We start from the raw sequence: 24608 nt of genomic DNA, 5'->3' as shown, positions 1-24608 counted from the left end.
CCAAAAATCGGAGGTGGTTTATTGGTTTAAAAGTCTTTGAGCTGGGTTGTGTGGGTTTGCATCCCAAAATCCTTTACAATAAGGGCAGTGAGACACTAAAACAGGTTGCCCAGGGAGGTCGTGAATGCCCCCTCCCTGGTGGTGTTCAAAGCCAGGTTGGATGAAGCCCTGAGCAACCTGCTTTAGTGGAAGGTGTCTTTGCTCATGGCAGGGGGGTTGGAACTAGATGATCTTTAAGTTCCCTTCCAACCCAAGCCATTCTAGAGTCTATGAAAGCCACTTGGGTTTGTCAAGGGGGAGGTTCAGGGTTTATTGCTCTGGAGACTGAAAGCGTTCATAGAATCACAGAATGGTGGGGGTTGGAAGGGACCTCTAGAGATCATTGAGTTCAACCCCCCTGCCAAGTCAGGTTCACCTAGAGAGGTCACAGAGGAACATGTCCAGGTGGGTTTTGAATGTCTCCAGAGATGGAGACTCCACCACCTCTCTGAGCAGCCTGTTCCAGTGCTCTGTTGCCCTCAAAGTCAAGAGGTTCCTCCTCATGTTTAGATGGAACTTCTTATGTTCAAATCTGTGCCGTTGTCCTGTCACTGGGCACCACTGAAAAAAGCCTGGTCCCATCCTCCTGACACTCACCCTTTAGATACTGATCAGCATTGAGAAGATTCTCAGACTTCCTTTATCCAGGATCAAAAGCCCCAGATCTCTCGGTCTTTACCTGATGTTACCAAGTGGAAGAGAGGTGCTGAAGTCACTCATTAATTCACTGAATCAATGGATGGTGTTACCCATGAGTAGCTAAGGAGTTCTCAGGCTCTGGATATCTTCACCCACCTGAGAGCAGCACTGACAGCTTCTTGGGAGCCTGCAGGCACTGCAGACCATTTTGTCTCATCCTTGTTTCAAATCTGGAGGAGCTGCTGGAGGGGCTGGTGGATCCCCAGGTGCAGATGAAGCTCCACATGGAAGGTGGTGCTCCTTGGGTACCTCTTCACATCTACCTTGAGGCTTCTCAATGAAGCAGCTGGTGACCTGAGGGCACTGAGATTTCTCCCTTCTCATATCTGCACCCAGCACGAAGGGAAAGACCTGAAGAGGCAGAGGATAAGAACAATCTGCCTCTTGCTGCTCTGCTCGCTCTTCCCAGCCTCTAATTGCTTGAAGAGGTGTCACCAGCAGTGTCTGTTCCTGGGAGCCACCACCCTGAAGGAAGCACGTTGCTTCCCCAAAGAGCCAGCCAGTGTCTAGGGATCTCTGTGCTGCAGCTGGGACTTGCACAGGTACATCAAGAGCAGAAAATTCATCCCCAGGAACCATCTTTGCAAGGTTTTGCTGAGCTTGTAAGAAGGTTTTGCTTAATTTATTGTCTTCAGTTCTTCTCCAGCTCCTGCTGGACAACTGGTTTGTGGGACTGGAGCAGGGCAGATGCTGGGGATAGCATGAATTTAGCTCCTGGAGGAAAGGAGGCACCTGGAATGTGTCATCCCAGTGCTACAGGTCCAGGGGTGTTGGCCTTGTCTGCAGTGGAAAGTGCAGTCTGCAGTTACTGGGCAGATCTTTCTCCAAATGTTGCTCTAGATCTGGTCTAACAGAGCAGTTCTGCTTTGCTCCAAGGTCAGTCCTGCTTGGTAGGACATACTGGGGTCTTTGGCTGCTCTAAATTCATTTTGATGCTCATGTCCATTTGCCGTGAGGGGTGAATGTCAAGAGGATGGGGGAGGTCTCAGCTCTGCAGAGGAGGACCTGGGGGTGCTGGTGGACAAGTTCACCACGAGCCAGCAATCTGTCCTCGTGGCCAAGGAGGCCAATGGCAGTGCACGAAGAAGTGTGTGGACATCAAGTAGAGGGAGATTCTACTGCCCATCTACCCTACTCTAGTGAGGCTACCTGGAGTATTGTGTCCAGTTCTGGGCTCACTGAGACACAGGGAACTACTGGAGACAGTCCAGTGGAGGCTCCAAAGCTGCTGCAGGGCCTGGAGCATCTCTGTGAGGAGGAAAGGCTGAGAGCCCTGGGGCTGTTGAGCCTGCAGAAGAGCAGCCTGAGAGGGGATCTGATCAGTGCTCAGCAAGAACTAAAGGGTGGGGGGCAAGAGGCTGGGTACAGACTCTTGTTAGTGGTGCCCAGGGACAGGACAAGGAGCAATAGGTGCAAACTGGAACCCAGGAGGTTCCATCTGAACATGAAGAGAAGCTTTTTGCTGTGGTGGTGCTGGAGGCCTGGTGCAGGCTGCCCAATAAGGTCGTGGAGTCTCCTCTGGAGAGCTTCCAAACGTACCTGGACATTGGGCAGCCTGCTGTGTGTTATCCTGCTTTGGGTTGGACTGGATGTTCCAGAGGTCCTTTCCAATCCCCACCATGCTGGGGCACCCCAGGCTGGTTCCTTCCTTTGATGCCCTAACACTGGTAGTAAAGTCACCATGGAATCATTAATGTTGGAATGGAATGGAATGGAATCATGGAATCATTAAAGTCCTACCATAATTCAACTACTGTTACCATGCACTTGGCTATTTCATTTCAAGCCAATCTTTGCAGCTAGCTCTGGGTCTGCTTTGCAAGCACAGGAGCAGCAACAGGAGCAGCTCCTCCAGCTCCTTTTGCAGTCACCAAGTTGTAATTCTCAGCTTTTTTTTTTCCCTGTTAATTGTTTTAATTACTTCTCAAACCTGGCCCCTGATAAGAGGACGAGGTAGACACAGTGCCTGGCTTTTATTACTGAACCTGCTCTTACTCAAGAAGTGATTTCTGCGGCAGGCTTCCATCAAACTGCTGAGTCAAGACAACTGCTTGATGGGATAACATCTTTCCTGCTTCCTTCTGTTCAGACCCTTGAGCCCCATTTGCCTGGGTTGTGTTTCTTGGAAGGCAGCTCCTGTTAAAGGAGCCCTCAAGCAAACACACCAAGCTCTTGCAGGAGGAGCCAGAGCCTGTGTCTGTACTTTGAGGCTTCACTCCAGATCCCTGTGTGATGTTACCCTAAAGCTGGGGGTGCTGTCAGGCTGCTGAAAGTTGATTCCCCATGTTGACCATTCCTCGGGGTGCTGGAAGAGACTTCTGGAGATCATGCAGTCCAACCCCTCTGCTAAAGCAGGGTCACCCGTAGTGGGGTGCCCAGGATCACAATGTTCAGGTGGGGTTGAAATCTCTCCAGAGAAGGAAACTCTACAACCTCTCTGGGCAGCCTGCTCAGGGCTCTGAACCCTCACAGCAAAGTTTCTCCTCATGCTCACATAGAATCTCCTGGGTTCCAGTTTGTGCTCATTGCTCCTTGTCCTGTCACTGGGCACCACTGACGAGAGTCTGTCCCCAGCCTCTTGCCCTCCATCCTTGAGTTCTTGCTGAGCATTGAGAAGATCCCTTCTCAGGCTGCTCTTCTCCAGGCTAAACAGCCCCAGGGCTCTCAGCCTTTCCTCTCAATAGAGATGCTCCAGGCCCCTCTTTGTAGTCTCCACTGGACTGTCTGGCATAGTTCCCTTTCTCTCTTGAACTGGGGAGCCCAGAACTGGACCGAGTTCTCCAGCTCTGGCCTCACCAGGGCAGAGTAGAAGCTGGGGAGACCCTTTTCCCTTAGAGTCACAGAGTGGTTTGGGTTAGACTGGACATTGAAGATCATTTAGTGGCAATCCCCTTGCCATGGACAGGGACACCTTCCTCTAGAGCAGGTTGCTCAAGCTGTCATCCAACCTACCCTTGTCTTGGGACTGCTCATTGCTTTCCTCCTCTAGATGACACCACCTTGGAGCTCAGTGCCCATGGTTCAGCTGCTCTGAACTTGACTTTGCAAGCAGAGAAGGTTGGCCAAGAGGTTTCTCTGCTGAATGGAGCCACCCAGGAAGGACTTGCAGAGAGGCTTGAGGGGGGATGGTGGGGCTGCCACCGAAGGAGTTACTCATCAGCCTGGCATCATTAATGCCCGTTGCCCATAGAGACTAATTAAGGAGAGCTGCAGCTGGTTCTGGAAGTACTTTGTGGGGATTACACATGGAGCCTGTGCTGGAGGAGCTCTTGGAGTGTGACACATTAGGCAAGGCAAGTGCTGAGCCCCCAGGAGTTGGTGCTTTGGTGGGAGGGGTCAGGTTGGATGCATGGGGAAAGAAGAGGACAGGGTTTCCCAAACTATTTGCTTGGAGACAGTTTGGTTTTGGCCAAACAAGAGTCTGGGAGTGGTGACAGCCTGGCTTAGGCAGTGACAGGTTGTGAAATGTGGGCAGCTGGTGGAAAAGGCTAAGAAGGTTTTACCCCCAACCCCCCCCCTCCGCCAAATCTCCTCCCTTTTCCTCAAGATAAATAAAGAAGGGTCATTGCAGGAGTGCAGCTTCCCAAATTCAAGAGATTATGGGATACGGATCAGAAATTGTGGCCAGCAGGGCCAGGCCAGGGATCCTCCTCCTTGTACTGGGCATCAGTGAGGCTACACTTCGAATCCTGGGTTCAGTTTTGGACCCCCTTGCTTCAAGAAGGACATTGAGGTGCTGGAGCATGTCCAGAGTAGGGCAGTGAAGCTGGTGAAGGGTCTGAGGAACAGGTCAGGTGTGAAGCAGCTGAGGGACCTGGGGTTGTTCAGCCTGGAAGAGACTGACAGGAGCCCTTCTGGCTCTCTACAAATCCCTGAAAGGAGGCTGGAGTGAGGTGGGGTTGGTCTCTTCGTGCAAGGAACAAGTGATAGGACAAGAGGAAATGTGCTCAAGTTGCACCAGGGGAGGTTTAAATTGGACACGAGGAACAATTTCTTCCCTGAAATGGTCATCAAGACCTGGCCCAGGCTGCCCAGGGCAATAGTGTAGTCCCGATCCCTGGAGAGGTTTCAAAGCCATGGAGATGTGGTGCTGAGGGATATGATTTAGTGGTGACCTGGCAGCAGGGTTCACATTTGGACTTGATGATCTTAAAGGTCCCTTCCAACCTAAAGCAGTCAATGCTTCTGTGATTTGCCTTGTGTGAGCAGCAGAACCAGCAGCCCCACCCATGTGGTGGGGGCATCTCAGGGCATTGCTACTTTGCTCCACAACCCTTGTGTCTGTAAACAGCCCAGGGGAAAGACCTCAGGTTTGATGTGGCCCTTGGTTACCTGCCCATCTGTGTTAGGACAGTGCCAAAATATCTGTGTGCTCAAAGTGGAGGGGCAACAAATCCTCCTAAGGCGGTTTTGCACCTGCATCATCAACACCTCATGTCTGGGGGCAAAGCCTGATTGCATCTTCACTTTACTGGCTGAAGCTCAAAGCCTCTGCTGCGTGTCATCACGTGCAGCTACATCTCTGCAGGGTTCAGCTGCCATCTGAGGAGAGTCCAGGACCATGCTCCAGTGGCAGACCTGCCTCTTGGTCCTTGCAATCCTCTATCCTCCTACCAGCGGGTGGCTTTACCTCTCCTAAAATGCAAAGAAAGCTCCCGAGATGCGTGTCTGAGGAGCGCTCCGTGCTGGTACTCGAGGATGAGGAGTGTGGAAGCTGCCTCCATAATCCCTGCAGTTTCTAATTTCAGTCACTTTATTTTAGAGCTGCAGTAATGCGAGTGCCCTGCAGATCCCTCGGGCGTGCTTTCGAGGGGGATCTGCCTCCCAGCCCACCCCTGGCTCCTTGTTGGCATGGCTCAGCTGCTTTGTGGGGCTGCAGAGGTCCCTTTCATGCATCGTTCATCTTGGCAGTGTCGGCAGCTCTTGGAGCTTTGCCCTGGTGGCACGTGGCCGTCGTTCCCCCAGCCCCTCTCCCAGCCTGCAACTCCTGATGAATTTAGCAAGAGCAGGACTCAGCCTCATTTCCCAGGCTTATGTTGGCTGGACACTCTCAGCCCCATCATGGTTAAATTGGGTTGGAACAAGTTGCCCACGGAGGTGGTGGAGCCATTGTCTTGAAGGTGTTCAAGAAACATGGGGGCATGGCACTTCAGGACATGATTTAATGGCCATGCTGGTCTTAGGTTGACAGTTGGACTGGATGATCTTAGGGAGCTTTTCCAACCAAAACAATTCTATGATTCTAAGATTTCTTTTATTCTTCCTTCTGATAATTTTATCTCCTCATCTACCTTGGCCTGCAGAAGGTTGTGTTTTCTTTGTTGTTCTCCACAACCATGGATCACATTGGGTTATTGTGAAAGAAATCATGGAATCATAGAATGATTTTGGTTGGAATAGACCCTTGAAGGGCATGGATATCTGCAACTAGAGCAGGTTGCTCAGAGCTGCAAACAACCTGACCTGGAAAGGTTATAGGGATGGAGCATCTCTCACCGCTGTGGGCAACCTGGGCCAGGGTCTCACCACCATGATCATACCAAATTTATTCCTTCTCTCCATTCTAAATCTTCTTCTTTCAGTTTCAAATCACCTTGTCTTGTCACAACAGGCCCTGCTAAAAGGTCTGTTCCTATTCTTTGTGTAGCTCTCTTTAAGTCTTGAAAGCCCACCAGAAAGCCCTCTCCCTTCTCCCCTTTCCTCTTGCCACTGAACAACACCAACTCTCTAAACCTGTCCTCACAGTAGAGGAGTTCTACTCTCTGGATCATTGCTGTGGCCTCCTCTGGTCCCACTCCAACAGGTCCACATCCCTCCTGTGCTGAGGACCCCAGAGCTGGCCCCAGCACTGCAGGTGGGGTCTCAGCAGAGCTAGAATCCTAATGCTGATAAGGATCTTTGGAAAGATCTTGCATCAAGTTGTGTGGGACTGCTAGAACCTCACCTGAGATCATAATTCTTTTTTCTTAAACCCTCACAAAGCAGTGTGGGGTTCATAGTACTGGAGTAGACCTGAGTCCACATCATCTGGCCCTATGCCCAAGCAATAACCAGGTCAGGGTCCTTCTGGGAGCTAATGTGAAAAGTCTGGGAGGCGTTAGTGAAGTTGAGACTCAGGTTTGGACTCCAGCTATTCACACGCCTTTGGTGAGCTGCCTGGTGGCATGTGCAGAATCCCAGCAGGCTGGGGATTGCTGCTTTATGGTCTGCACGTGGGCTTTGCCCTGAGCTCCTGGGGCTTTTTATAGAGAGTCCATGCCAGGGGTATTCCAGTGAGGGGATTTCTGACCTTTGAGCGTGGAGCAGTGGAGAACATCCAAAAAGTCTTTGCTCAGTGGTCCTTGTAATGATTCATCCCTTCATGGTCTTGGACATAGCTTATTGGGGTGATTTGACATTGCCATGTGCTGAGAGATGTGGTTTGGTGGTGTGCCCTCTTGGTTTGCTGCATCTTGGTGTTGGCAGAGAATGTGGAAGAGCCCTGACATACCTATGAGATTGTTCTCCTGGAGCTTGCCTGGTGAAGCACCTTCAGGTGAGCTGAAATTGGTAAAAGCCCTTTGCAGAACAGAGTGGTGGCACAAGGCAGGAATTTGGTGGTGTGGAGTTGGCTATTGATCCAAAAGGGCTGGTGAGGTTGTGAGGGACCTCTGGAGATCATCTAGTCCAGCCCCCTGCTAAAACAGGATCACCCACAGCGGGGTGCCCAGGATCACAGTGTCCTGGTGGGTTTGGAATCTCTTCAGAGAAGGAAACTCCACAACCTCTATGGGCAGCCTGCTGCAAGGCTCTGAACCCTCACATCAAAAAGCTTCTCCTCATGTTCACATGAAACTTCCTGGGTTCTAGTTTGTGCCCACTGTCCCTTGTCCTGTCGTTGGGCATCACTGACATGGGTCTGGCTCCAGCCTGTTACTCCCCACCCTTTAGCTCTTGCTGAACATGGAGAAGATGCCCTCTCAGGCTGCCCTTCTCCAGGCTCAACAGCCCCAGGTCTCTCAGCCTTTCCTGCTCACGGAGATGCTCCAGGCCTCTCAGTATCTTCAGAGCCTCCACTGGCCTGTCTCCAGTAGTTCCCTGTGTCTCTTGAACTGTGGAGCCCAGAAGAGGACCCAGGACTGCAGATGCTGGTGAAGAGCCCAACCAGAAGCCCTACAAGAGGCCCAGACTTGAGAATCCTCATTGGCTCTCCTGCACATCAACCTGAGTGTTCCTTCTCAGCCACTTTGCAGGTGGTAGCAGCTTAATTAATGTTTGCAGAGCCTCCTGAAGACAATTAGTGCTGAGTGGAGGTAGTTAATAAACTATCGCTCAGCTCCCTTCATATTTGCATAACCCTCTCGGAGCTTTTTATGCCTGCCTCATCTTCTGTCATCTCCTGTAGAATGATCGTCCCAGTGAGGCTACAGCTAGAGTCCTGGGTCCAGTTCTGGGCTCCACAGTTCAAAAGAGACAGGAAACTACTGGAGAGAGCTCAGTGGAGGCTACAGAGCTGTTGAGGGGCCTGGAGCATCTCTGTGAGGAGGAAAGGCTGAGAGCCCTGGGGCTGTTGAGCCTGGAGAAGAGCAGCCTGAGAGGGGACCTGCTCAGTGCTCAGCAAGAACTAAAGTGTGGGGGGTGAGAGGCTGGGTACAGACTCTTGTTAGTGGTGCCCAGGGACAGGACAAGGGACAATGAGCACAAACTGGAATCCAGGCGGTTCTGTGTAAGCATTAGGAGAAACTTTGCTGTGAGGGTTCAGAGCCCTGTAGCAGGCTGCCCAGAGAGGTTGTGGAGTCTCCTTCTCTGGATAGATTCCCAACCCACCTGGACATTGTGATCCTGAGCACCCTGCTGTGGGTGACCCTGCTTTAGCAGAGGTGCTGGACTGGATGATCTCCAGAGGTCCCTTCAAACCCCCACCATGCTGGGGTTCTGTGAAAGTGGAGAGAAGACCTGAATGGTCAGTCATGGTCATTCTGAGCATTACGATGTGCAGGTGCTGCACAGGGACATGCAGGGGAGGATCAGCAGCACTTCTTGCACAACATGGTGATCTTTAAGGTTCCTTCCAACCGAATATTCTGTGATTCTGTGACATCACTCTGCAGCACCGGGCAGGCTGCGGTAGGACCTCTTGGCCCAAGGAGCTGAAACCACCTGTCACACGTTTGCTGAATGTCAGGAGGCCAAGGATGCAAAGTTGGCCTGGTAGATATGAAGGAGATTGGAGCCAGTTTTCATCAAAAGATCTGGAGAAGGGGAGACCCAAAATAACTCTGCTGTGAACTGGGACAGTTGCTGTTGCTGGAACAGGAGACTGGTCTGGGAATGTGGAGCACGTCACTCCTGCCATGGTGTCAGGTTCTCGTTTGTTAGTATTCCCCTTTGCAGCCAAGTTTCTCCTCTGACTTTTTGGATGAATTTTGTGGGTGGGATTTTCAAAAGTATATCTCTGGGGGTTTGCTGATCTGCCTCTCATGAGCTCTTTAGGAAACCATGGCTGTCCTCACTGGATGGCTGTCATCTTACCCTATGTCTTTAGTGTCCTGCTTGTTTTCACAATTTGAAAATATGTAACAGCCATGAAATGGAAAAATAATATCTAGCAGACTTCCAGTGCTGGGGAGAATGTGGCTGTCCTGGGTCTGCTGCCTTAGGAGCTGGTGGCTGGGGTGATTCCTTACCAGTTTCTCTTTTCAGGATGTCCATCTCAAACCTGCTTCTCTTCATATACTCAGGAGAAAATAGCTTGCTAAAAATGATGAAGCTGAATTGGCTTGTCCTACACAAGGTGGGCAGCAGATTTGAAACACAAACAGTTATGCTCATACATCTCTGGAGTCATGCTCCAGTTAGGCTTTGTCTCTGGAGACTTTCAAAACCTGCCTGGGCAACTTGCTCTGGTTGAACCTGCTTTAGCAGAGGGGTTGGATGGAATGATCTCCAGAGGTCCTTTCTAACCCCCATCATGCTGGGAATCTATGATCTGTGCAAATTAGCCACAGCAATATCATAATGATGGTGAGATGCACCCAGAGCATCTATCTCACTGTGTCCCATGCTGTCAGCCTCAACACTGAGCAAAGCCTGGTAGCTTCAGAAACAGAAGTGACCCTGCTGCTCCAAACTACACTGAGGAGGCAATTTTCTTCCCCAGAACTATGGAAAGGCCTGTTCTGCAACCTGTGGAGGTTGGGTGGTGCAATGTCCTCCTTGGCCTTCCTCATGTAAGTAATTGTCAGAGGGAGAGGTCTGAAGATGGTGTCTAATGATGGAATGGAGGCCTGACAGTTTTGTGTCAGGTTCTTGCAGGTTTTTCCTCACTGGCACCATTATTGGTGGTATTTCTGGCCCTGCTTTAGTTTCTTTCACTGGATTGAGTGTTCATCTTGCTGGGAAGTTGCCATCTTGGGCTTCTCTCCTCGTGACCTTTCCCCAAGTGTGGTAATGGAACAGCAGGGAAAGAAGGGCTTTAAGGGAAGAGTCTTCCAACTTCCACGATCTTCATTTATCAATTCAACCAACGCAGAGAGTATGGAATAGGTTGCCCAGGGATGTGGTAGAGTCATCATCCCTGGAAGTGTTCAAGAAATGTGTGGACATGACACTTTGGGACATGGTTTAATGGCCCTGCTGGTGTTAGGTTGAGAGTTGAACTCAATGATCTTGGAGGTATTTTCCAACTGAAACAATTCTCTGATTCTATGAAAGAGAAACTATTTGCCCTGTCCCTCTAAAATGGGTCAATATTTCCTGACTTGCTCCCCCTCTGCAGGGGGACACTGATAGTGTGGTGAGAACATCACTGCCCTTTGGAAATCTTTTACCTTTTTAATAGTTCTTCTTCTTGCAATTGTCAGTGCAGGTCTTCAGCAAGGCCTGGAAGTGTTCAAGGATGGGTTGGATAAGGCCTTGAGCAACCTGGTCTAATGGAAGGTGTCCCTGTCCATGGCATGGGGGTTGGAGCTAGATGATCTTTAAGATCCCTTCCATCCCAAACTATTCTGTGAATCTATGATTCCGTGGTGGAGCTGGGTATGTTGGGACAGGGGCTGCCTCATGCTCGAGTGCCTGCTGCATTGCCTCTGAGGAAGGCAGAAGGGCTTGGTACCAGGATGGAGCCTGACTCAGACCTGTAGAAATCATGGGAGGATGGGTGTTGGGTTTAGCAGGACTTGCCTTCACCCCACTCTTTGGCTTTGCTCCTTGTAATGTGGATTGTAGTTTTTTTGGCTGACACAGGGTGCAGAGAAGTAATGTCCCTCTTGAGAAGCAGAAGTTGTGCCTGTTTGTGGTTTTGTTCGCAGAATCACAGAATAGTGGGGGTTGGAAGGGACCTCAGGAGATCATTGAGTCCAACTGCCCTGCCAAGGCTGGTTCACCTTGGTCACACAGGAACACGTCCAGGTGGGTTTTGAATGTCTCTGGGCAGCCTGTTCCAGTGCTCCCTCACTCTTAAAACAAAGAAGTTTCTCCTCATGTTTAGATGGAACTTCTTGTGTTCAAGTTTGTGCCTGTTAGCCCTTGTCCTGTCACTGGGCACCACCGAAAAAAGTCTGGTCCCATCCTCCTGCCTGTCTTGCTTCTATGGAAATTGAGTGCTGTCCTTCCCTTCTTCTACCTCATCCTTTAAGGGAGGAGCAGGAGGAGAAAGCTGGTTGGCCATCACCCCAGGTTCATCTTCTCTCCATCATCAAGATCTGATGGTAGCAGCTGTCCTGGGTCAGGATAGGAGCTCCTCATCCTTTGCAGACAAGTGTTGTGCTTGAGGATGAGGGCTGGTGGGACTCCTTGCATGGCTGGGAGCTCAATCCAGTGGCCTCACATGGTAGTTCGGGAACCACCAGTGAGCTGTGACTCTAGTGGGTATTATTAGATGTGATGTAGTCACGCTTCAGCCACAGAAACATCTCCTGGCATTTGAGTTCTACTCACTGTAAAATTATCCCACTAAGAGAGGGGGAAGCACAGGTGCTTGGATGGTGAGAGGAGACCCACATCTTACCCTGCTTTCAGCTCTGGCTTTGTGCTGGGGAGTTTCCAAGGGTGTTGTGTGGTGGACCAGGCTTCAGTGCATCTTCTATGATGGTGCCAGAAATTCAAGAGAGGTGATTCTTCCCCTTTGCTCTGCTCTTGTGACACCCCACCCTGAATACCATCATAAGAAGGACACAGAGCTGTTGGAGTGAGTCCAGAGGAGCGCCACAAAGATGATCCAAGGGCTGGAGCACCTCTGCTGTGAGGGTACGCTGAGGCACCTGGGGTTGTTCAGCCTAGAGAAGAGAAGACTCTGTTGGGGGACATTATAGCTGCCTTCCAGTACCTGAAGATAACCTACAGGAAGGCTGGGTAGGGACTTTGCTTAAGGGTGTCTAATGACAAGACAAGGGGGAATGGTTCCAAGCTGAGGGAGAGCAGGTTTAGACTGGATCTCAGGAAGACATTCTTCAGTATGAGGCTGGCAAGACTCTGGAATAGGTTGCTGGAGAGGTTGTGGATGCCTCCTCCCTGGCAGTGTTCAAGGCCAGGCTGAATGAGGCCTTCAGCACCCGAGTGTATTTGAGAGGTGTCCCTGCCTGTGGCATGGAAGTTGAAGTAGATGATCTCTTAGGTCCTTTCCAACCTAAGCCATTCTATGATTGATTCTGCAATGTCTGGAGTTACTGAAGACCCATACCCAGAGGATTTATTTGTAGGTGGAGGTGGCTAGAAGCTGTTTCTCCATCCAAAATCTGTCTTTGGTTTGCTAACGAGCAGGAGCACGTGTCCTTTTCCCTGAGACGACAGAAAAAGCCCTGCAGAGCTGTCAATAAAAAGATTACCTGACAGCCTCGGGTGGGAAATGAAAATGTATCAAATATTAGCACCCCTGCCTGGGATGGCTTGTCAAATGCAGAAGCAGGAGAAGTGAGATGTCTTGTTCTTCCCTCCCTCTCCCACGCTGACATCCATGGGTGATCCCGAGGGCGGCGCTCGGCTCGCCTGTCACTCAGGGTTCAGAAAAATCTGAGCTTTATTGAAAGCAGAATCCAGAGGTTTGGTGTCTCAGAATCCTAGAATCCCAGCATGGTGGGGATTGGAAGAGGCCTCTGGAGATGATCCAGTCCAACCGCCCTGAAAGGTCACCCACAGGAGGCTGCCCAGGATCACAATGCCCAGGTAGGTTTGGAATCTCTTCAGAGAAGGAGACTCCACAACCTTTCTGGGCAGCCTGCTGCAGGGCTCCAGCACACTTACAGCAAAGAAGTTTTCCTTCATGTTCAGATGCAACCTCCCGGGTTCCAGTTTGTTCCTGGTGCCCCTTGTCCTGTCGCTAGGCACTGCTGATAAGAGCCTGGCCCCTTCCTCTTGACACCTGCCCTTTAGGCAGCATTGAGAAGATCCCCAGAAGAAGTTCCAGAAGCAGATGCTGGTGTGATGTCGGTGAGACCAGGATGACTTTTCTGGGCTGTAGGGACGGAAACCTGACCATAAAAGTCTCTCAGTTGGTGGGCATGGATATGATCTTTGACTCATCAGGTAAATGAATGTGCACTTTCAACCATATATGGAAACCTTCCTTCTCCATTTTGCTTCCTTCTTCATTAGTATTCTTGAGTACAGCATCATTAATTGGAACCAAGTGACTTGGAGGTCTGAGCTTTCCTTATTGTGATGTTTCTGTCTTTGACTTCACGAGCAAAGAAGCTACTGAAGCCAAAGATTTCCTCTTGCTTCTCCTTTCTAAAAAGATGGTGTGGAGTCATCTTTATGCCTTCATGCTTGTGGCTGGAAAGGCCTTGAATCAACATCAGTGCAGAGTCTTATCTTGGTGTAGTCCTTGTTTCAGAATTCCAGTAAGAAATGGTTTGCTTCAGCCATCCAGCCAGTGGAAACATCCTTCTTGCAATCCTCTCTTATGTTTTCAGCACCATGGATGACCATAAGTCCCATGTGGACTTCGACCAAGTGAGGGTCTGGTCATCATGTTTCCATGGTTTGAACTTTTTCTTACTGCCCTCACCCCCAAAAGGGTCATTTATTTGGATCAGACCCATCAGAAGATTTCCTCCCTGCTGCAGGAGCAGTGATTTTGGCTCACTGGGTCCCACTTAAGACCTACTGCTGTCAGTTCCTGTAGCTCTAACCATGGGTTGGGATGGTGGGGTAGAGTTTTGGTGCCTTTCAGTGCCATCTAGCCCCACACTGAGCATCCAGAGCTGCCTGTCAGTGGAATGCCAGGGGGTCCTTTCTCTTTTAGCACAGATGGCTTCATCTTTGGGGTCTTTGGGGAGGTGGAAGAGGTGGATGGGTGCCAAACTCACCCAACTGTATCACCCAGATGGGCAATCCAAGCAAATAACCACATGCTCTGATGCTCCTGCCTAGCTTAGGCTGTGAAAATTCTTATTTATAGCAACTTTAATGGATCTTGTTGCTGCTCCAAGCAAATAAGGGCATTTTAAAGCAGCAGTGATCTTCTTCCTCCTTGTCCCTCAAGTTGCACCAAAGGAGGTTTAGGTTGGACATTAGGAAAAGTTTCTTTCCTGAAAGAGTGGTCAGGCATTGGAACAGGCTGCCCAGGGAGGTGGTGGAGTCCCCATCCATGGATGTGTTCAAATATGTGTAGACACTGCACTTTGGGTCATGGTTTAGCAGCCATGGTAGTGTTGGGTTGTTGGTTGGAGCTGATGATCTTGGAGGTCTTTTCCAACCTTAATGATTCTATGCCTGTCAGACGTGGTCAGGCATTGGAACAGGCCGCCCAGGGAGGTGGTGGAGTCCTCATCCCTGGACATGCTCAAAAAACACATAGAGATGGCACTTTGGGACATGGTTTAATGGCCATGCTGGTGTTGGGCCAATGATTGGAGGTGATGATCCTAGAGGTCTTTTCCAACCAAAAGAATTCAATGATTCTGGGCTTTGTAGAGTGATGTATAAAAAAAGTGGTGCTGAGGGGGGGGTGGGAGAAGAAAAAACCCACTCCCTGACCCCCCTCCCCCCCCAATAATCTATAGCAAGTGTCAGGCAGCAAACTACTCCCATTTGGTAGGGCTAGGTTGGGTGTCAGTGGGCGATCGATGGCTCCCCTTCCATAATTATAAAACCTGGCGGGTTGTGTTGCTTGAGTGAGTTTCAGAAGAGGAGGGTCTCAATCTTCCCTCTAATAGGCCTTTGACAGTCGGCGGTGCGAGAGGCTTCGTCTTAGTCTTGACAGTGTTGTCATTAACCGCCAAGGTAGCGTGGAACAACGGAGAACACGGGCTGGGAGCGCCGGGGAACACGCGGCCTTGACAGCAGTGATTTGTCACGGAGGAGCTGCCCAAACTCTTCAGCCTCCACAACACGGGCGGCTGCTTCAGGTGACTTATGGCCCCTGTCTGAGGCTGCAGTTGTGATTTGATAATCGGTAAATGTTTGTCAAAGATGGATTCCCTCCTTGATTCAGGGCTCTGCTGGAGAGGTAAATGAAAAGCTGGGCGAGGAAAAAAAAACACCCAGAGCGAATGGATTAAAGGCTGGAGCAGGGTGAAGGTGATGGAAACAACAGGTTACCCCCCTGAGTTCTCTGTTCCTTGGGGAAGTAGATCCTGGAGTCATACTTTATATTCTGCTCTGAGATCCTGCCTTGAACACTGCATCCAGTTCATAAGAAGGACACAGAGGTGTTGGAATGAGTCCAAAGGAGGGCCAAAAAGATAATCCAAGGGCTGGAGCACCTCTCCCAGGATAGACTGGGGAAGCTGGGCTTGTTCAGACTGGAGAAAAGAAGACTCTGGGGGGACCTTGTAGCTGCCTTCCAATACCTGAAGGGATTCTACAGGAAGGCTGGAGAGGGTCTTCTCATAAAGGTGTCTAGCAACAGGACAAGGGGAATGGTTTCAAGCTGAGGGAGAGCAGGTTTAGACTGGGTCTTAGGAAGAAGTTCTTTGTTACAAGAGTGGTGAGACTCTGGAATAGGTTGCTGGAGGGGTTGTGGATGCCTCCTCCCTGGCAGTGTTCAAGGCCAGATTGAATGAGGCCTTGAGTACTCAAGCGTAGTTGAGAGGCATTCCAGCCCATGGCATGGACATTGGAGTAGATGCTCTCTAAGGTCCCTTCCAACCTAAGCCATTTTATGATTCTGTGATCACAGAATGGCTTAAGTTGAAGCATCAAGGCTTGGGAAGTGGCTGCTTTGTGTGCTCTCTAGGTGAACCTGTCTTGGCAGGGGGGTTGGACTGCATGATCGCCAGACGTCTCTTCCAACCCTACTGTTCTGTGATTCTGTATGCTTTGTGTGATGGAATGGAGGTTGTCATCAGCATGGCCGAATGAAAGCTTTCCCTGGCTGTGGTGGGATGGAGGTTGCTGTTGGCAAGGTGGGATAGAAATTTGTACTTGGCATGGTGGGATAGAAGCTTGATGTCAGCGTGGTGGGATGGAGGTAGTTATTGGCATGGTTGGATGGAAGTTGTCATTGGCATAACGGGATGGAGATTGTTGTCGTCATACTCCTCTTGGGTTGAGGTCCCCAATTCCTCCTTGTTAAATGGTTAATAAGAATGAAGTCAATCCTGAATCCATGGCAGGGGGGTGGAACTAGATTCATGGAATGGTTTAAGTTGGAAGGGACTTTAGATATCATCTGGTTCTACCCTTGGCATTGTGAGGGACACCCTCCACTAGACCAGGTTGCTCAAGGCCTCATCCAACCTGGCCTTGAACACTTCTAGGGAGTGATCCAACCCTCTGATCATCTTTGTGGCTCTCCTCTGGACCTGCTCCAGCAGTTCAATGTCCTTCTTATGCTGGGGCACCAGAACTGGAGGCAGTACTTCAGGTGGCATGCACATCGTGTAGATGATCTTCAAGGTCCCTTCCAACCCAAACCATTCTGTGAATCTGTGAATCTAAAACCCAAATGCAAATTGACTTCCAGCCTGCTTCCCACTGCAGAGCCACCTCTCTCCGTGCCACCACCACCACGAGACGTTAACAGGAGATCCCTGAACCCCTTTGATTAGAAGTGGGGTGGGGTTTTTTTCCCCTCCTCGTTGTGTCTGAAGTGCTGCAAACGATGAAGAGCAGGAAAAGTGGAGTGATTTATTAGACTCATAAAAATTCATACTTTGTTATTCCAGTCGTCTTCCATCTGCAGCTTGTTAGAACCAGAACCCCTGGCAGCTCCTGCCGCGAGGCTGGTGGGGGGAGGAGGACATTTATCAGCCTTCCTCCTGCCATCCTGCTCTCATTTAGAGAAATGGACCCAGCTCCTGGAAGAACATTAATAATCATTCATGGATGGAAGCGGGGGGAGAAGACAAAAGAAAGCCCACCACCCTCTTCTGTTATAATAATAAGGGTTGTGTTTGAACAAGGTCCAAAGCTCCAGAGACCCATTCAGGCTCTTTAGCTGGCAAAAGTGTGTTTAGCACATGAACCGTGACCACCTCTTGCTGGTCCCAGTGGAGAGCTGGATAAAGGTGGTGTCTCCCCAGCCTCAGCAGGCTCATCTGCTCCTGTGGTGGTTAGATAATCGTAGAATGGAGGGGGCTGGAAGACACCTCTGGAGATCACCCAGTCCAACCCCCCTGCCAAAGCAAGGGCACCCACAGCAGCTTGCCCAGAATCACAATGGCCAGCTGGGTTTGGAATCTCTCTAGCAAAGGAGACCTTGGAGTCTTGGTGGACAGTAAGTTATCCATAGGACAGCAATATGCCCTTGTGCCCTAAAGACGAATGGTGGGTTGCATGAAAAAGAGTGTGGCCAGCAGGTTGAGGGAGGTTCTCCTTCCCCTCTACCCTGGCCTGGTGAGGCCACATCTGGAGTCCTCAGTCCAGTTCTGGCCTCCCCAGTTCAAGAGAGACAGGGAACTGCTGGGGAGAGTCCAGTGAAGTCTCTGAGATGCTGAGGGGCCTGGAGTATCTCTGTGAGGAGGAAAGGCTGAGAGCCCTGGAGCTGTTGAGCCTGGAGAGCAGCCTGAGAGGGGATCTGATCAGTGCTCAGCAAGAGCTAAATGGGGGACAAGAGGCTGGGGCCAGACTCTTGTCAGTGGTGCCCACTAAGTCCTCTCCCTCCACTTATTTTTTTCCTTGAAGCTGGGTGATGTTTTCCCCCATTGCTCGCGCTCTGTATTTCCAGCTTACAGAAGTCCTGTTGTTTTGGCTTAAACCTGGGAGTCTTGGTCCATACCCAGACACACACCATTGATTTGGGTGGTGTGTGAGGATTTGGGCCTCTCACTCCAAGAAGAACTTTGAGGGGCTGGAGCATGTCCAGAGAAGGGCAACAAAGCTGGGGAAGGGTTTGGAGAACAGGTCTGGTGAGGAGCAGCTGAGGGACTTGGGGTTGTTCAGTCTGGAGAAGAAGAGGCTGAGGGGAGACCTGGTTCTTTACAACTCCTGGAAAGGAGATTGAAGGCAGGTTGGGGTCAGTTTCTTCTCCCTAGTATCAGGTCATAGAACAAGAGAAAATGGCCTCGGGTTGCACCAGGGGTGGTTTAGGTCACATATTAGGAAATATTTCTTTCCTGAAAGAGTGGTTAAGCTTTGGAACAGGCTTCCCCAACAGGGAGGTGGTGGAGTTGCCATCCCTGGTGGTGATGTAGAAACATGTGGACATGGCACTTTGGGACATGATTTAGTGGCCAAGGTGGTGTTGGTTTAACATTTGGACTTGATGACCTTAGAGGTCTTTTCCAAGAGAAAGAATTCTATGATTTGATAATTTTGTGATTCTATGATTCCATGATTTTATGATTCTGTGGTTCTGTCATTTTAACACCTTTGCCTGCTCAAATGGGTAGTTCCTCACAGTTGATCTCCACCCAGTGCCACCACATGGTGCATGGTCCGTGATGGGTTACCTCATCATCCGTGCCATGGAAAGGAATTAGCAAAGCTGATTTGCTTTAATTCCCCAAATGTTTCCAATTGAAATATCACCTTGGGTTTGGAAGCCTTTAAAATGTTTCAGTTCCAAATCTGGAGCTTCTCTTGTCCTCTGTGAATATTCCAGCAGCTTCACTGGAGGTCACAGGTAGAAGACTTTTGATCAATTGGATTTATTTGCTATTAGGCAGCAGCTGATGATCATAACCCATCGTTTCCATGCTAGTATAAATATCTGTTGCTCTTCAAAGAGCTCGGAAGGGAATGAGTGTGGAAAATTAAATTCTCCTCTTCAACCCAAGGATGGTCCTTCTGGAAGCTGCTTCCAGCAGCAATATCATTAACCTCTTGCTGTGCCATTCTGTGGGAGCAGATTGAACGTGCTGGGTGATGATCCATCCTATAATGCTGGTGTCTGCTTCCACATTGCATCCCTGATGGCATCACACTCAGCCAAAGCTTTTTGTTAACTCCAGGGACCTGGCCAAGTTGATAGCCAGAATAAAATGCATCAGAGCCACCTGCCTGAGGGCTGAGATCTTGCAGGTGGCTCCTGCTGTGATGGGAAACACCATGATCGGTTGCTTTTGGATGTAGGAGCTGTGAGGGAACTTTATTCAGGTTTATACAATGAGGGTGGTGAATTTATGGGATGAGGTTGTAGATCACAGAATCTCAGCATGATGGGGTTGGAAGTGACCTCTAGCCAGCAGGTGGAGGGAGGGGGTTCTGTCACTCTGTTCTGCTCCACAGAGACCTCACCTGCAGTGCTGGGGCCAGCTCTGGAATCCTCCGCACAGGAGAGACATTGACCCGTTGGAGTGGGGACAGAGGAGGCCACAGCAGTGATGGGAGGGCTGGAAGCTCTCTGCTGTGAGGCCAGGCTGAGAGAGTTGGGGTTGTTCAGCTTGGAGAAGGCTCCAAGACACCTTCTTGTAGCCTTTCAGGAGTACAGGAAAGCTGAGGAGAGACTTTTGAGCAGGGCCTGTTGTGACAGGACAAGGGCTGATGGTTTGCAACTAACAGAGGGAGATTTAGACGGAAGAGAGGGAAGAAATTCTTCACTGTGAGGGTGGTGAGACCCTGGCCCAAGTTGCCCAGGTAGGTGGTAGATGCCCTATCCCTGGAACCATTCCAGGTTTGTTTGTGACTCTGAGCAAGCTGCTCTAGGTGCAGGTGTCCCTGCTGACTGCAGGGGGGTTGGATGCATGACATTTGAAGGGCTCTTCCAACCCAACCCATTCCACGATTCTCTGATTCCCAATGTTTTAGAAGTGTGCTCACAAACAAGGATGCTCCTCAGCTCTGGCTGTGCAGGGACACCGAGGTAAGCTGGCATCCAAGTGATCTGTGGCCAGAGATGACTTTCCCTGTAGAGAGGGAAATTTGGTCCTGTGCTGTCACAGAGCATCACCTCATGTGGGTGATTTTCCTGCTGGTGCATCGTGGGTTGGCTTTGGGGAATAGATGAGAGGCAGCTGCATGCTGGGAGCTGAGGCACACCTAACGGTGGGGTTTGCTGAATTGTTGCTGCCAGGCCTGGGGCAAATCCCATCTTGAGGGTGTTGGTGGGATTCATCTTCTTGGAGCTGCTTTGGCTTGTGAGTGTGTGTTAAAGCTCTGCTATCATCAGAGCCTCTATCAGGAGTTACAACATACTGGTGACATCTTCTGCTCATCTACTGATTGCCCTTAGCTCAAAACTGAACCCAGGATTTGAGGTGTGGCCTTACCAGTGCCCAGTCCTGGGAGAGAATCCCTGCTGGCCACACTCTTGTTGATCCAAGCCAGAATACTGGTGGCCTTCTTGGCCATCTGGGGACACACTTGCTCATCTTTAGCCAGAGGTATATTCCCAGGAGACACTCCTGGTTTTGCTCTCCCTGCTTCAGCTCTCCCTGGAGGTCTGTTCCTGGTACCTCTCACAACAACATAAGAGCAGAGGTAAGGATCCTTATAACCACGTTTCCTTCAACCCTGTTCCTAAAGGCTTTGTGTGCTACTGACTCCCAAATCCTGGTGCTTGGATTGTTGTGACAAGAGGTTTTGGCAGCAGATTGCCCACCCAAGGTCGGTGCTGGAGTTTGCACCAGGATTTTCCCATAAGCATGATGGGTGTGAGCAGGTTCCATTGCCTCTCACTACTGAAAGGACATTGAGGTGCAACAAAGCTGGTGGGAGGTCTTGAACATAAATCCTATGAGGAGCTGAAGTTGTTCACCCTGGAAAAGAAGAGACTGAGGAGAGGCCTTCTGCCTCTCTGCAACTCCCTGAAAGGAGGTTGGAGCCAGGTGGGGGTCAGTCTCTTCTCCTAAGGAAGAAGTGATAGGACAAGGGAAAATGGCCTCAATTTGCACCAGGGGAGGTTTAGGTTGGACACGAGGAACAATTCCTTCACCAGAAGGATCATTGGGCACTGGACCAGGCTGCCTGGGGCAGTAGTGGTGTCCCCATCTTTGGAGGTGTTTGAAAAGTGTGTGGCTGTGGCAGTCTGGGACTTGTTTTCATAGCTGTAGTGGTGTTAGGTCAATGATTGGACTCAATAATCTTAGAGGTCTTTTCCAACCAAAACAGTTCTATGATTCCATGGTTCTATGACATGGTCTAAGAGTTGTGTACCAGAGATGTTAGATTATGGTGGACTTGATGATCTTGAGGTCTTTCCCAACCCAAACAGTTCTCTGATCTTCTGTTCCCTTCCCAGCAGGCGATGCAGTGCCTGTGTGCAAGCTCCAAGCTCAGCAGTGTTCCCTGCATGGCGCTGGGCGCGGGCTGATAAATGGAGCTCATATCCCCATTCAGAGATGATGGCAGCAGTTTGGGGTTGGTGTGGGGTTTTTTTTGTGTGTGTGTGTGTGTGTGTTGCAGTTTGTCTTCCATTGCAGTAGTAAAGTTTTTAATTAGGCAAGCTAATGAGATCGATTAGTCATTAGAAGTGACCTCTGGATCTCGGCGAGGAGCTCGGCGTGTGTGCGGCTGGCTGATAACAGGGGGGACGCCAGGGTATTGTTTGTAATAAAAGCAGCAAAGTGTTTGAGTTGAGTGAAATGTGCCACAGGGAATACATCATGAGGAGAGGAGAGGGAGGGGAAAAAAAAAAAAACAACCAACCCAACAAAAATTACAACCTTGGGAGGCTGTAATGAAGGGAATTAAACCAACCTTCCTATCTAAATAACATGATTAGCTACACAAAACCCCTCGGCTAGCAAAGTCATAATAGAAAGCTGCCAGCTCCTCGCAGAAAGCTCTTTCAGGAGGTGGTTAATGCTGGAGCCCCCACATCTCCCAGGCTTTCAGAAGAATACACCATCCAATTACCACTGGCGAATAGAGTTTACCAGGTGCCAGCTTGTTTGGGTAAGGAAAGGAGGGGGGACACATCAACAAGCCATGATAATTTGGGACCTCGATGTCTTGTGTGAGAGTGAAGCAGGGGGAGATGTTGTCAGGCAGGAGTTTGATGAGGTTCTGGGTTGATTAGTGGCAGCTAGAGCTTGGGTGAGGGCAAAAAAATAATCATGTTCATTATGTAGTCAGTGAATTCCCAGCTTAATAATTGTGTGTGGGTGGAGCGGCGGAGGGAAAGGGTCAGCTCCTGCTTGTTGCTCTCAGGGAAGGATGTGAGGTTGTGGCTCTCATTCCATTCCTGGTGGGAAAGAGCTGCTTTGGGTCTCTTCTCTCTACTATCAAGTAATAGAACAAGAGGAAATGTCCTGAAGTTGTGCCAGGGAAGGTTTAGGTTGGATATTAGGAAACACATCTTCAGTGAAGAAGGTCTTCACAGGTCACTTCCAACCCCTACCATGCTGTGGTTCTGTGATTCTATGACCTGTTGGAGCAGGACCAGAGGGGGACACAAAGATAATCTGAGGGCTGGAACGACTCTGCTGTGATACTGAAAGAGTTGGAGTTGTTCATCCTGGAGAAGAGAAGGCTCTAGGGAGACCTTCTGGTGGCCTTTTGATACATAAAGGTGGAGGGATACAGGAAAGCTAGGAACAGACCCTTGATTAGGAAGCATGGTGAGGATGAGAGATGATAGGACTTGATTTCAAGTTTCCAGAAGCTCTTTAAGTTTGTTCAACATTTACCAGTGCATAGAATCACAGAATCCTAGAATGGTTTAGGTTTAGGTTGGAAGGGACCTTGAAGATGATCTAGGTCCAACCCCCTGCAATGGACAGGGACGCTTCCCACCAGACCAGTTGCTCAAGGTCCTGTGCAGCCTGGCCTTCAACACCTCCAGGGAGGGTGAGTTAACTTAAGTCACCCCTACTTTGTATGTGCTTTGCAGCACTGCTGGTTTTATGGTTGCTCACTGGGCTCTGCTGGTTTTATGGGTGTTCACTGGGCACCGCTGCTTTTATAGGTGCTTGATGGTTGTGAGCAGCCTCCTGGTCTGGAGAGCATCATCAAAACTTGCTTACTGCAACTCCACAGGAAATAATTTGCATGGAGGCATAATTTTGATGGTTAATGAAGCAGAGGTCCCATATTGGAGTCTCTTAACACTTTGGTGTGAGGATCTGTCTTCATACATGGTGGTGTTGGGTAGGAGGTTGGCCTTGATGATCTTAGAGGTCGTTTCCCACTTTAATCATTCTGTGATGCAAGGAGGGATTGGAGGTCCCACATGTTGCGTTGTAGGCAAGCACAGTGTCACGTTATTGCTGGCTGGGCTCTTGACATCCAACAGCATCCAAATTGGATTGCAGCTGTAGAAAAGAGATCATTTGTGGGATGTCAGGAGTCTACTTGGGGCTGTAGAGGTGCTGTTGAAGGCTGTGGATCCCTCCAGACACTCTGTGCTCAGTGAACATTTGTCTTACCGTGGAGTATCACAGAGCCTTGTGATCATCATCTTCATTAAGAACAATTCCAGTGATTTATCTGTTGTGGCGCAGGCTGCTTTTCTCCTCCCCATCAGAAGTGGTAATTATCTGGTTGAGTCTGGGAGTGGAAATTCCTGCTGCTGGATTCTTCTGGACCCAACACTAGACACCAGCTTACTTGGGAATGCAGAAGAGGGAAGATACTCCGTGTTTGAAACTAAAGCCACTGGTCACAGAATTCCACAATCCCAGCATGGTAGTGGGAGGAAAGGACCTTTGGAGATCATCCAGTCCACCCCCCCTGCTAAAGCAGAGTCACTGAGAGCATGCTGCCCAGGATCATAATGTCCAGGTGTGATCCAAATCACTTCTCCCCCTCTACTCTGCTCTGGTTAGGCCACATAACTGGGTCCAGTTCTGGGCTCCCCAGTTCTAGAGAGACAGGGAAATACTGTGAGGAGGAAAGGCTGAGAGACCTGGGGCTGTTTAGCTTGGAAAAGAGCAGCCTGAGAGGGGATCTTCTCAATGCTCAGCAAGAGCTAAAGGGTGGGGGGCAAGAGGCTGGGTTCAGACTCTTGTCAGTGGTGCCCAGTGACAGGACAAGGAGCAGTGAGCACAAACTGAAACCCAGAAGGTTCCACCTAAACATGAGGAGGTGCCCAATGCACCCCATTTTTTTTTCCACCCCTTTTGCAGGTGCTAAAGAGTTGGGTGTAGGACCTACACTGGTGAGATCCCTTCATATTCATAGAATAGTTTGGATCCGAAGGGACCTTGAAGATCATCTAGTTCCAACCCCTTGGCACTGGCAGGGACACCCTCTACTAGACCTGGTTGCTCAAGGTTCTCATCCAGCCTGGCCTTGAACACCTCCAGGGTGCCCTCGAGTACCTCCAGGATCCTATTTCAAGCCCTTTTTTTCCCATTTGCTTTCTCCTAGGAGCCAACCTGAACTTCATCAGGAGCCCCAGGGTGATAAAGACACGCTACAGGATAGTGAAGAAGAATGTGGTGTCTCCAGCTTTATCATCCTTCAGCAGCCCTGTTTCCACCTGGAAGACGAGGATCCCTTTGTCACCCAGGTAATTCTTCCATCCCTCAATCCAGCTGGGGGGGAGGCAGGAGCTGAGGGAGCTCCCACGTTGGCTCTGTGTTTGTTGCTTAATTTTTCTCCTTGTTTAGGTTCTTCTGCTCAGG

At 50.0% G+C, this 24608-nt stretch overlaps 1 protein-coding gene across 1 annotated transcript in view; it reads left to right on the top strand.

Annotated features, from left to right (window-relative positions):
• Positions 1-24608, top strand: part of ZC3H3 (zinc finger CCCH-type containing 3) — a 164720-nt gene that overhangs the window by 47106 nt on the left and 93006 nt on the right. The window contains exon 5 of the mRNA XM_054385407.1: positions 24352-24493. Within this exon, the coding sequence (XP_054241382.1) occupies positions 24352-24493 (142 nt within the window). The remainder of the gene's footprint in view (positions 1-24351; positions 24494-24608) is intronic.

This window comes from Indicator indicator, chromosome 12 (genome assembly GCF_027791375.1).
Source record: "Indicator indicator isolate 239-I01 chromosome 12, UM_Iind_1.1, whole genome shotgun sequence".
In the NCBI taxonomy this organism is placed as follows: domain Eukaryota; kingdom Metazoa; phylum Chordata; class Aves; order Piciformes; family Indicatoridae; genus Indicator; species Indicator indicator.
This window is presented reverse-complemented; position numbering and strand designations above follow the sequence as displayed.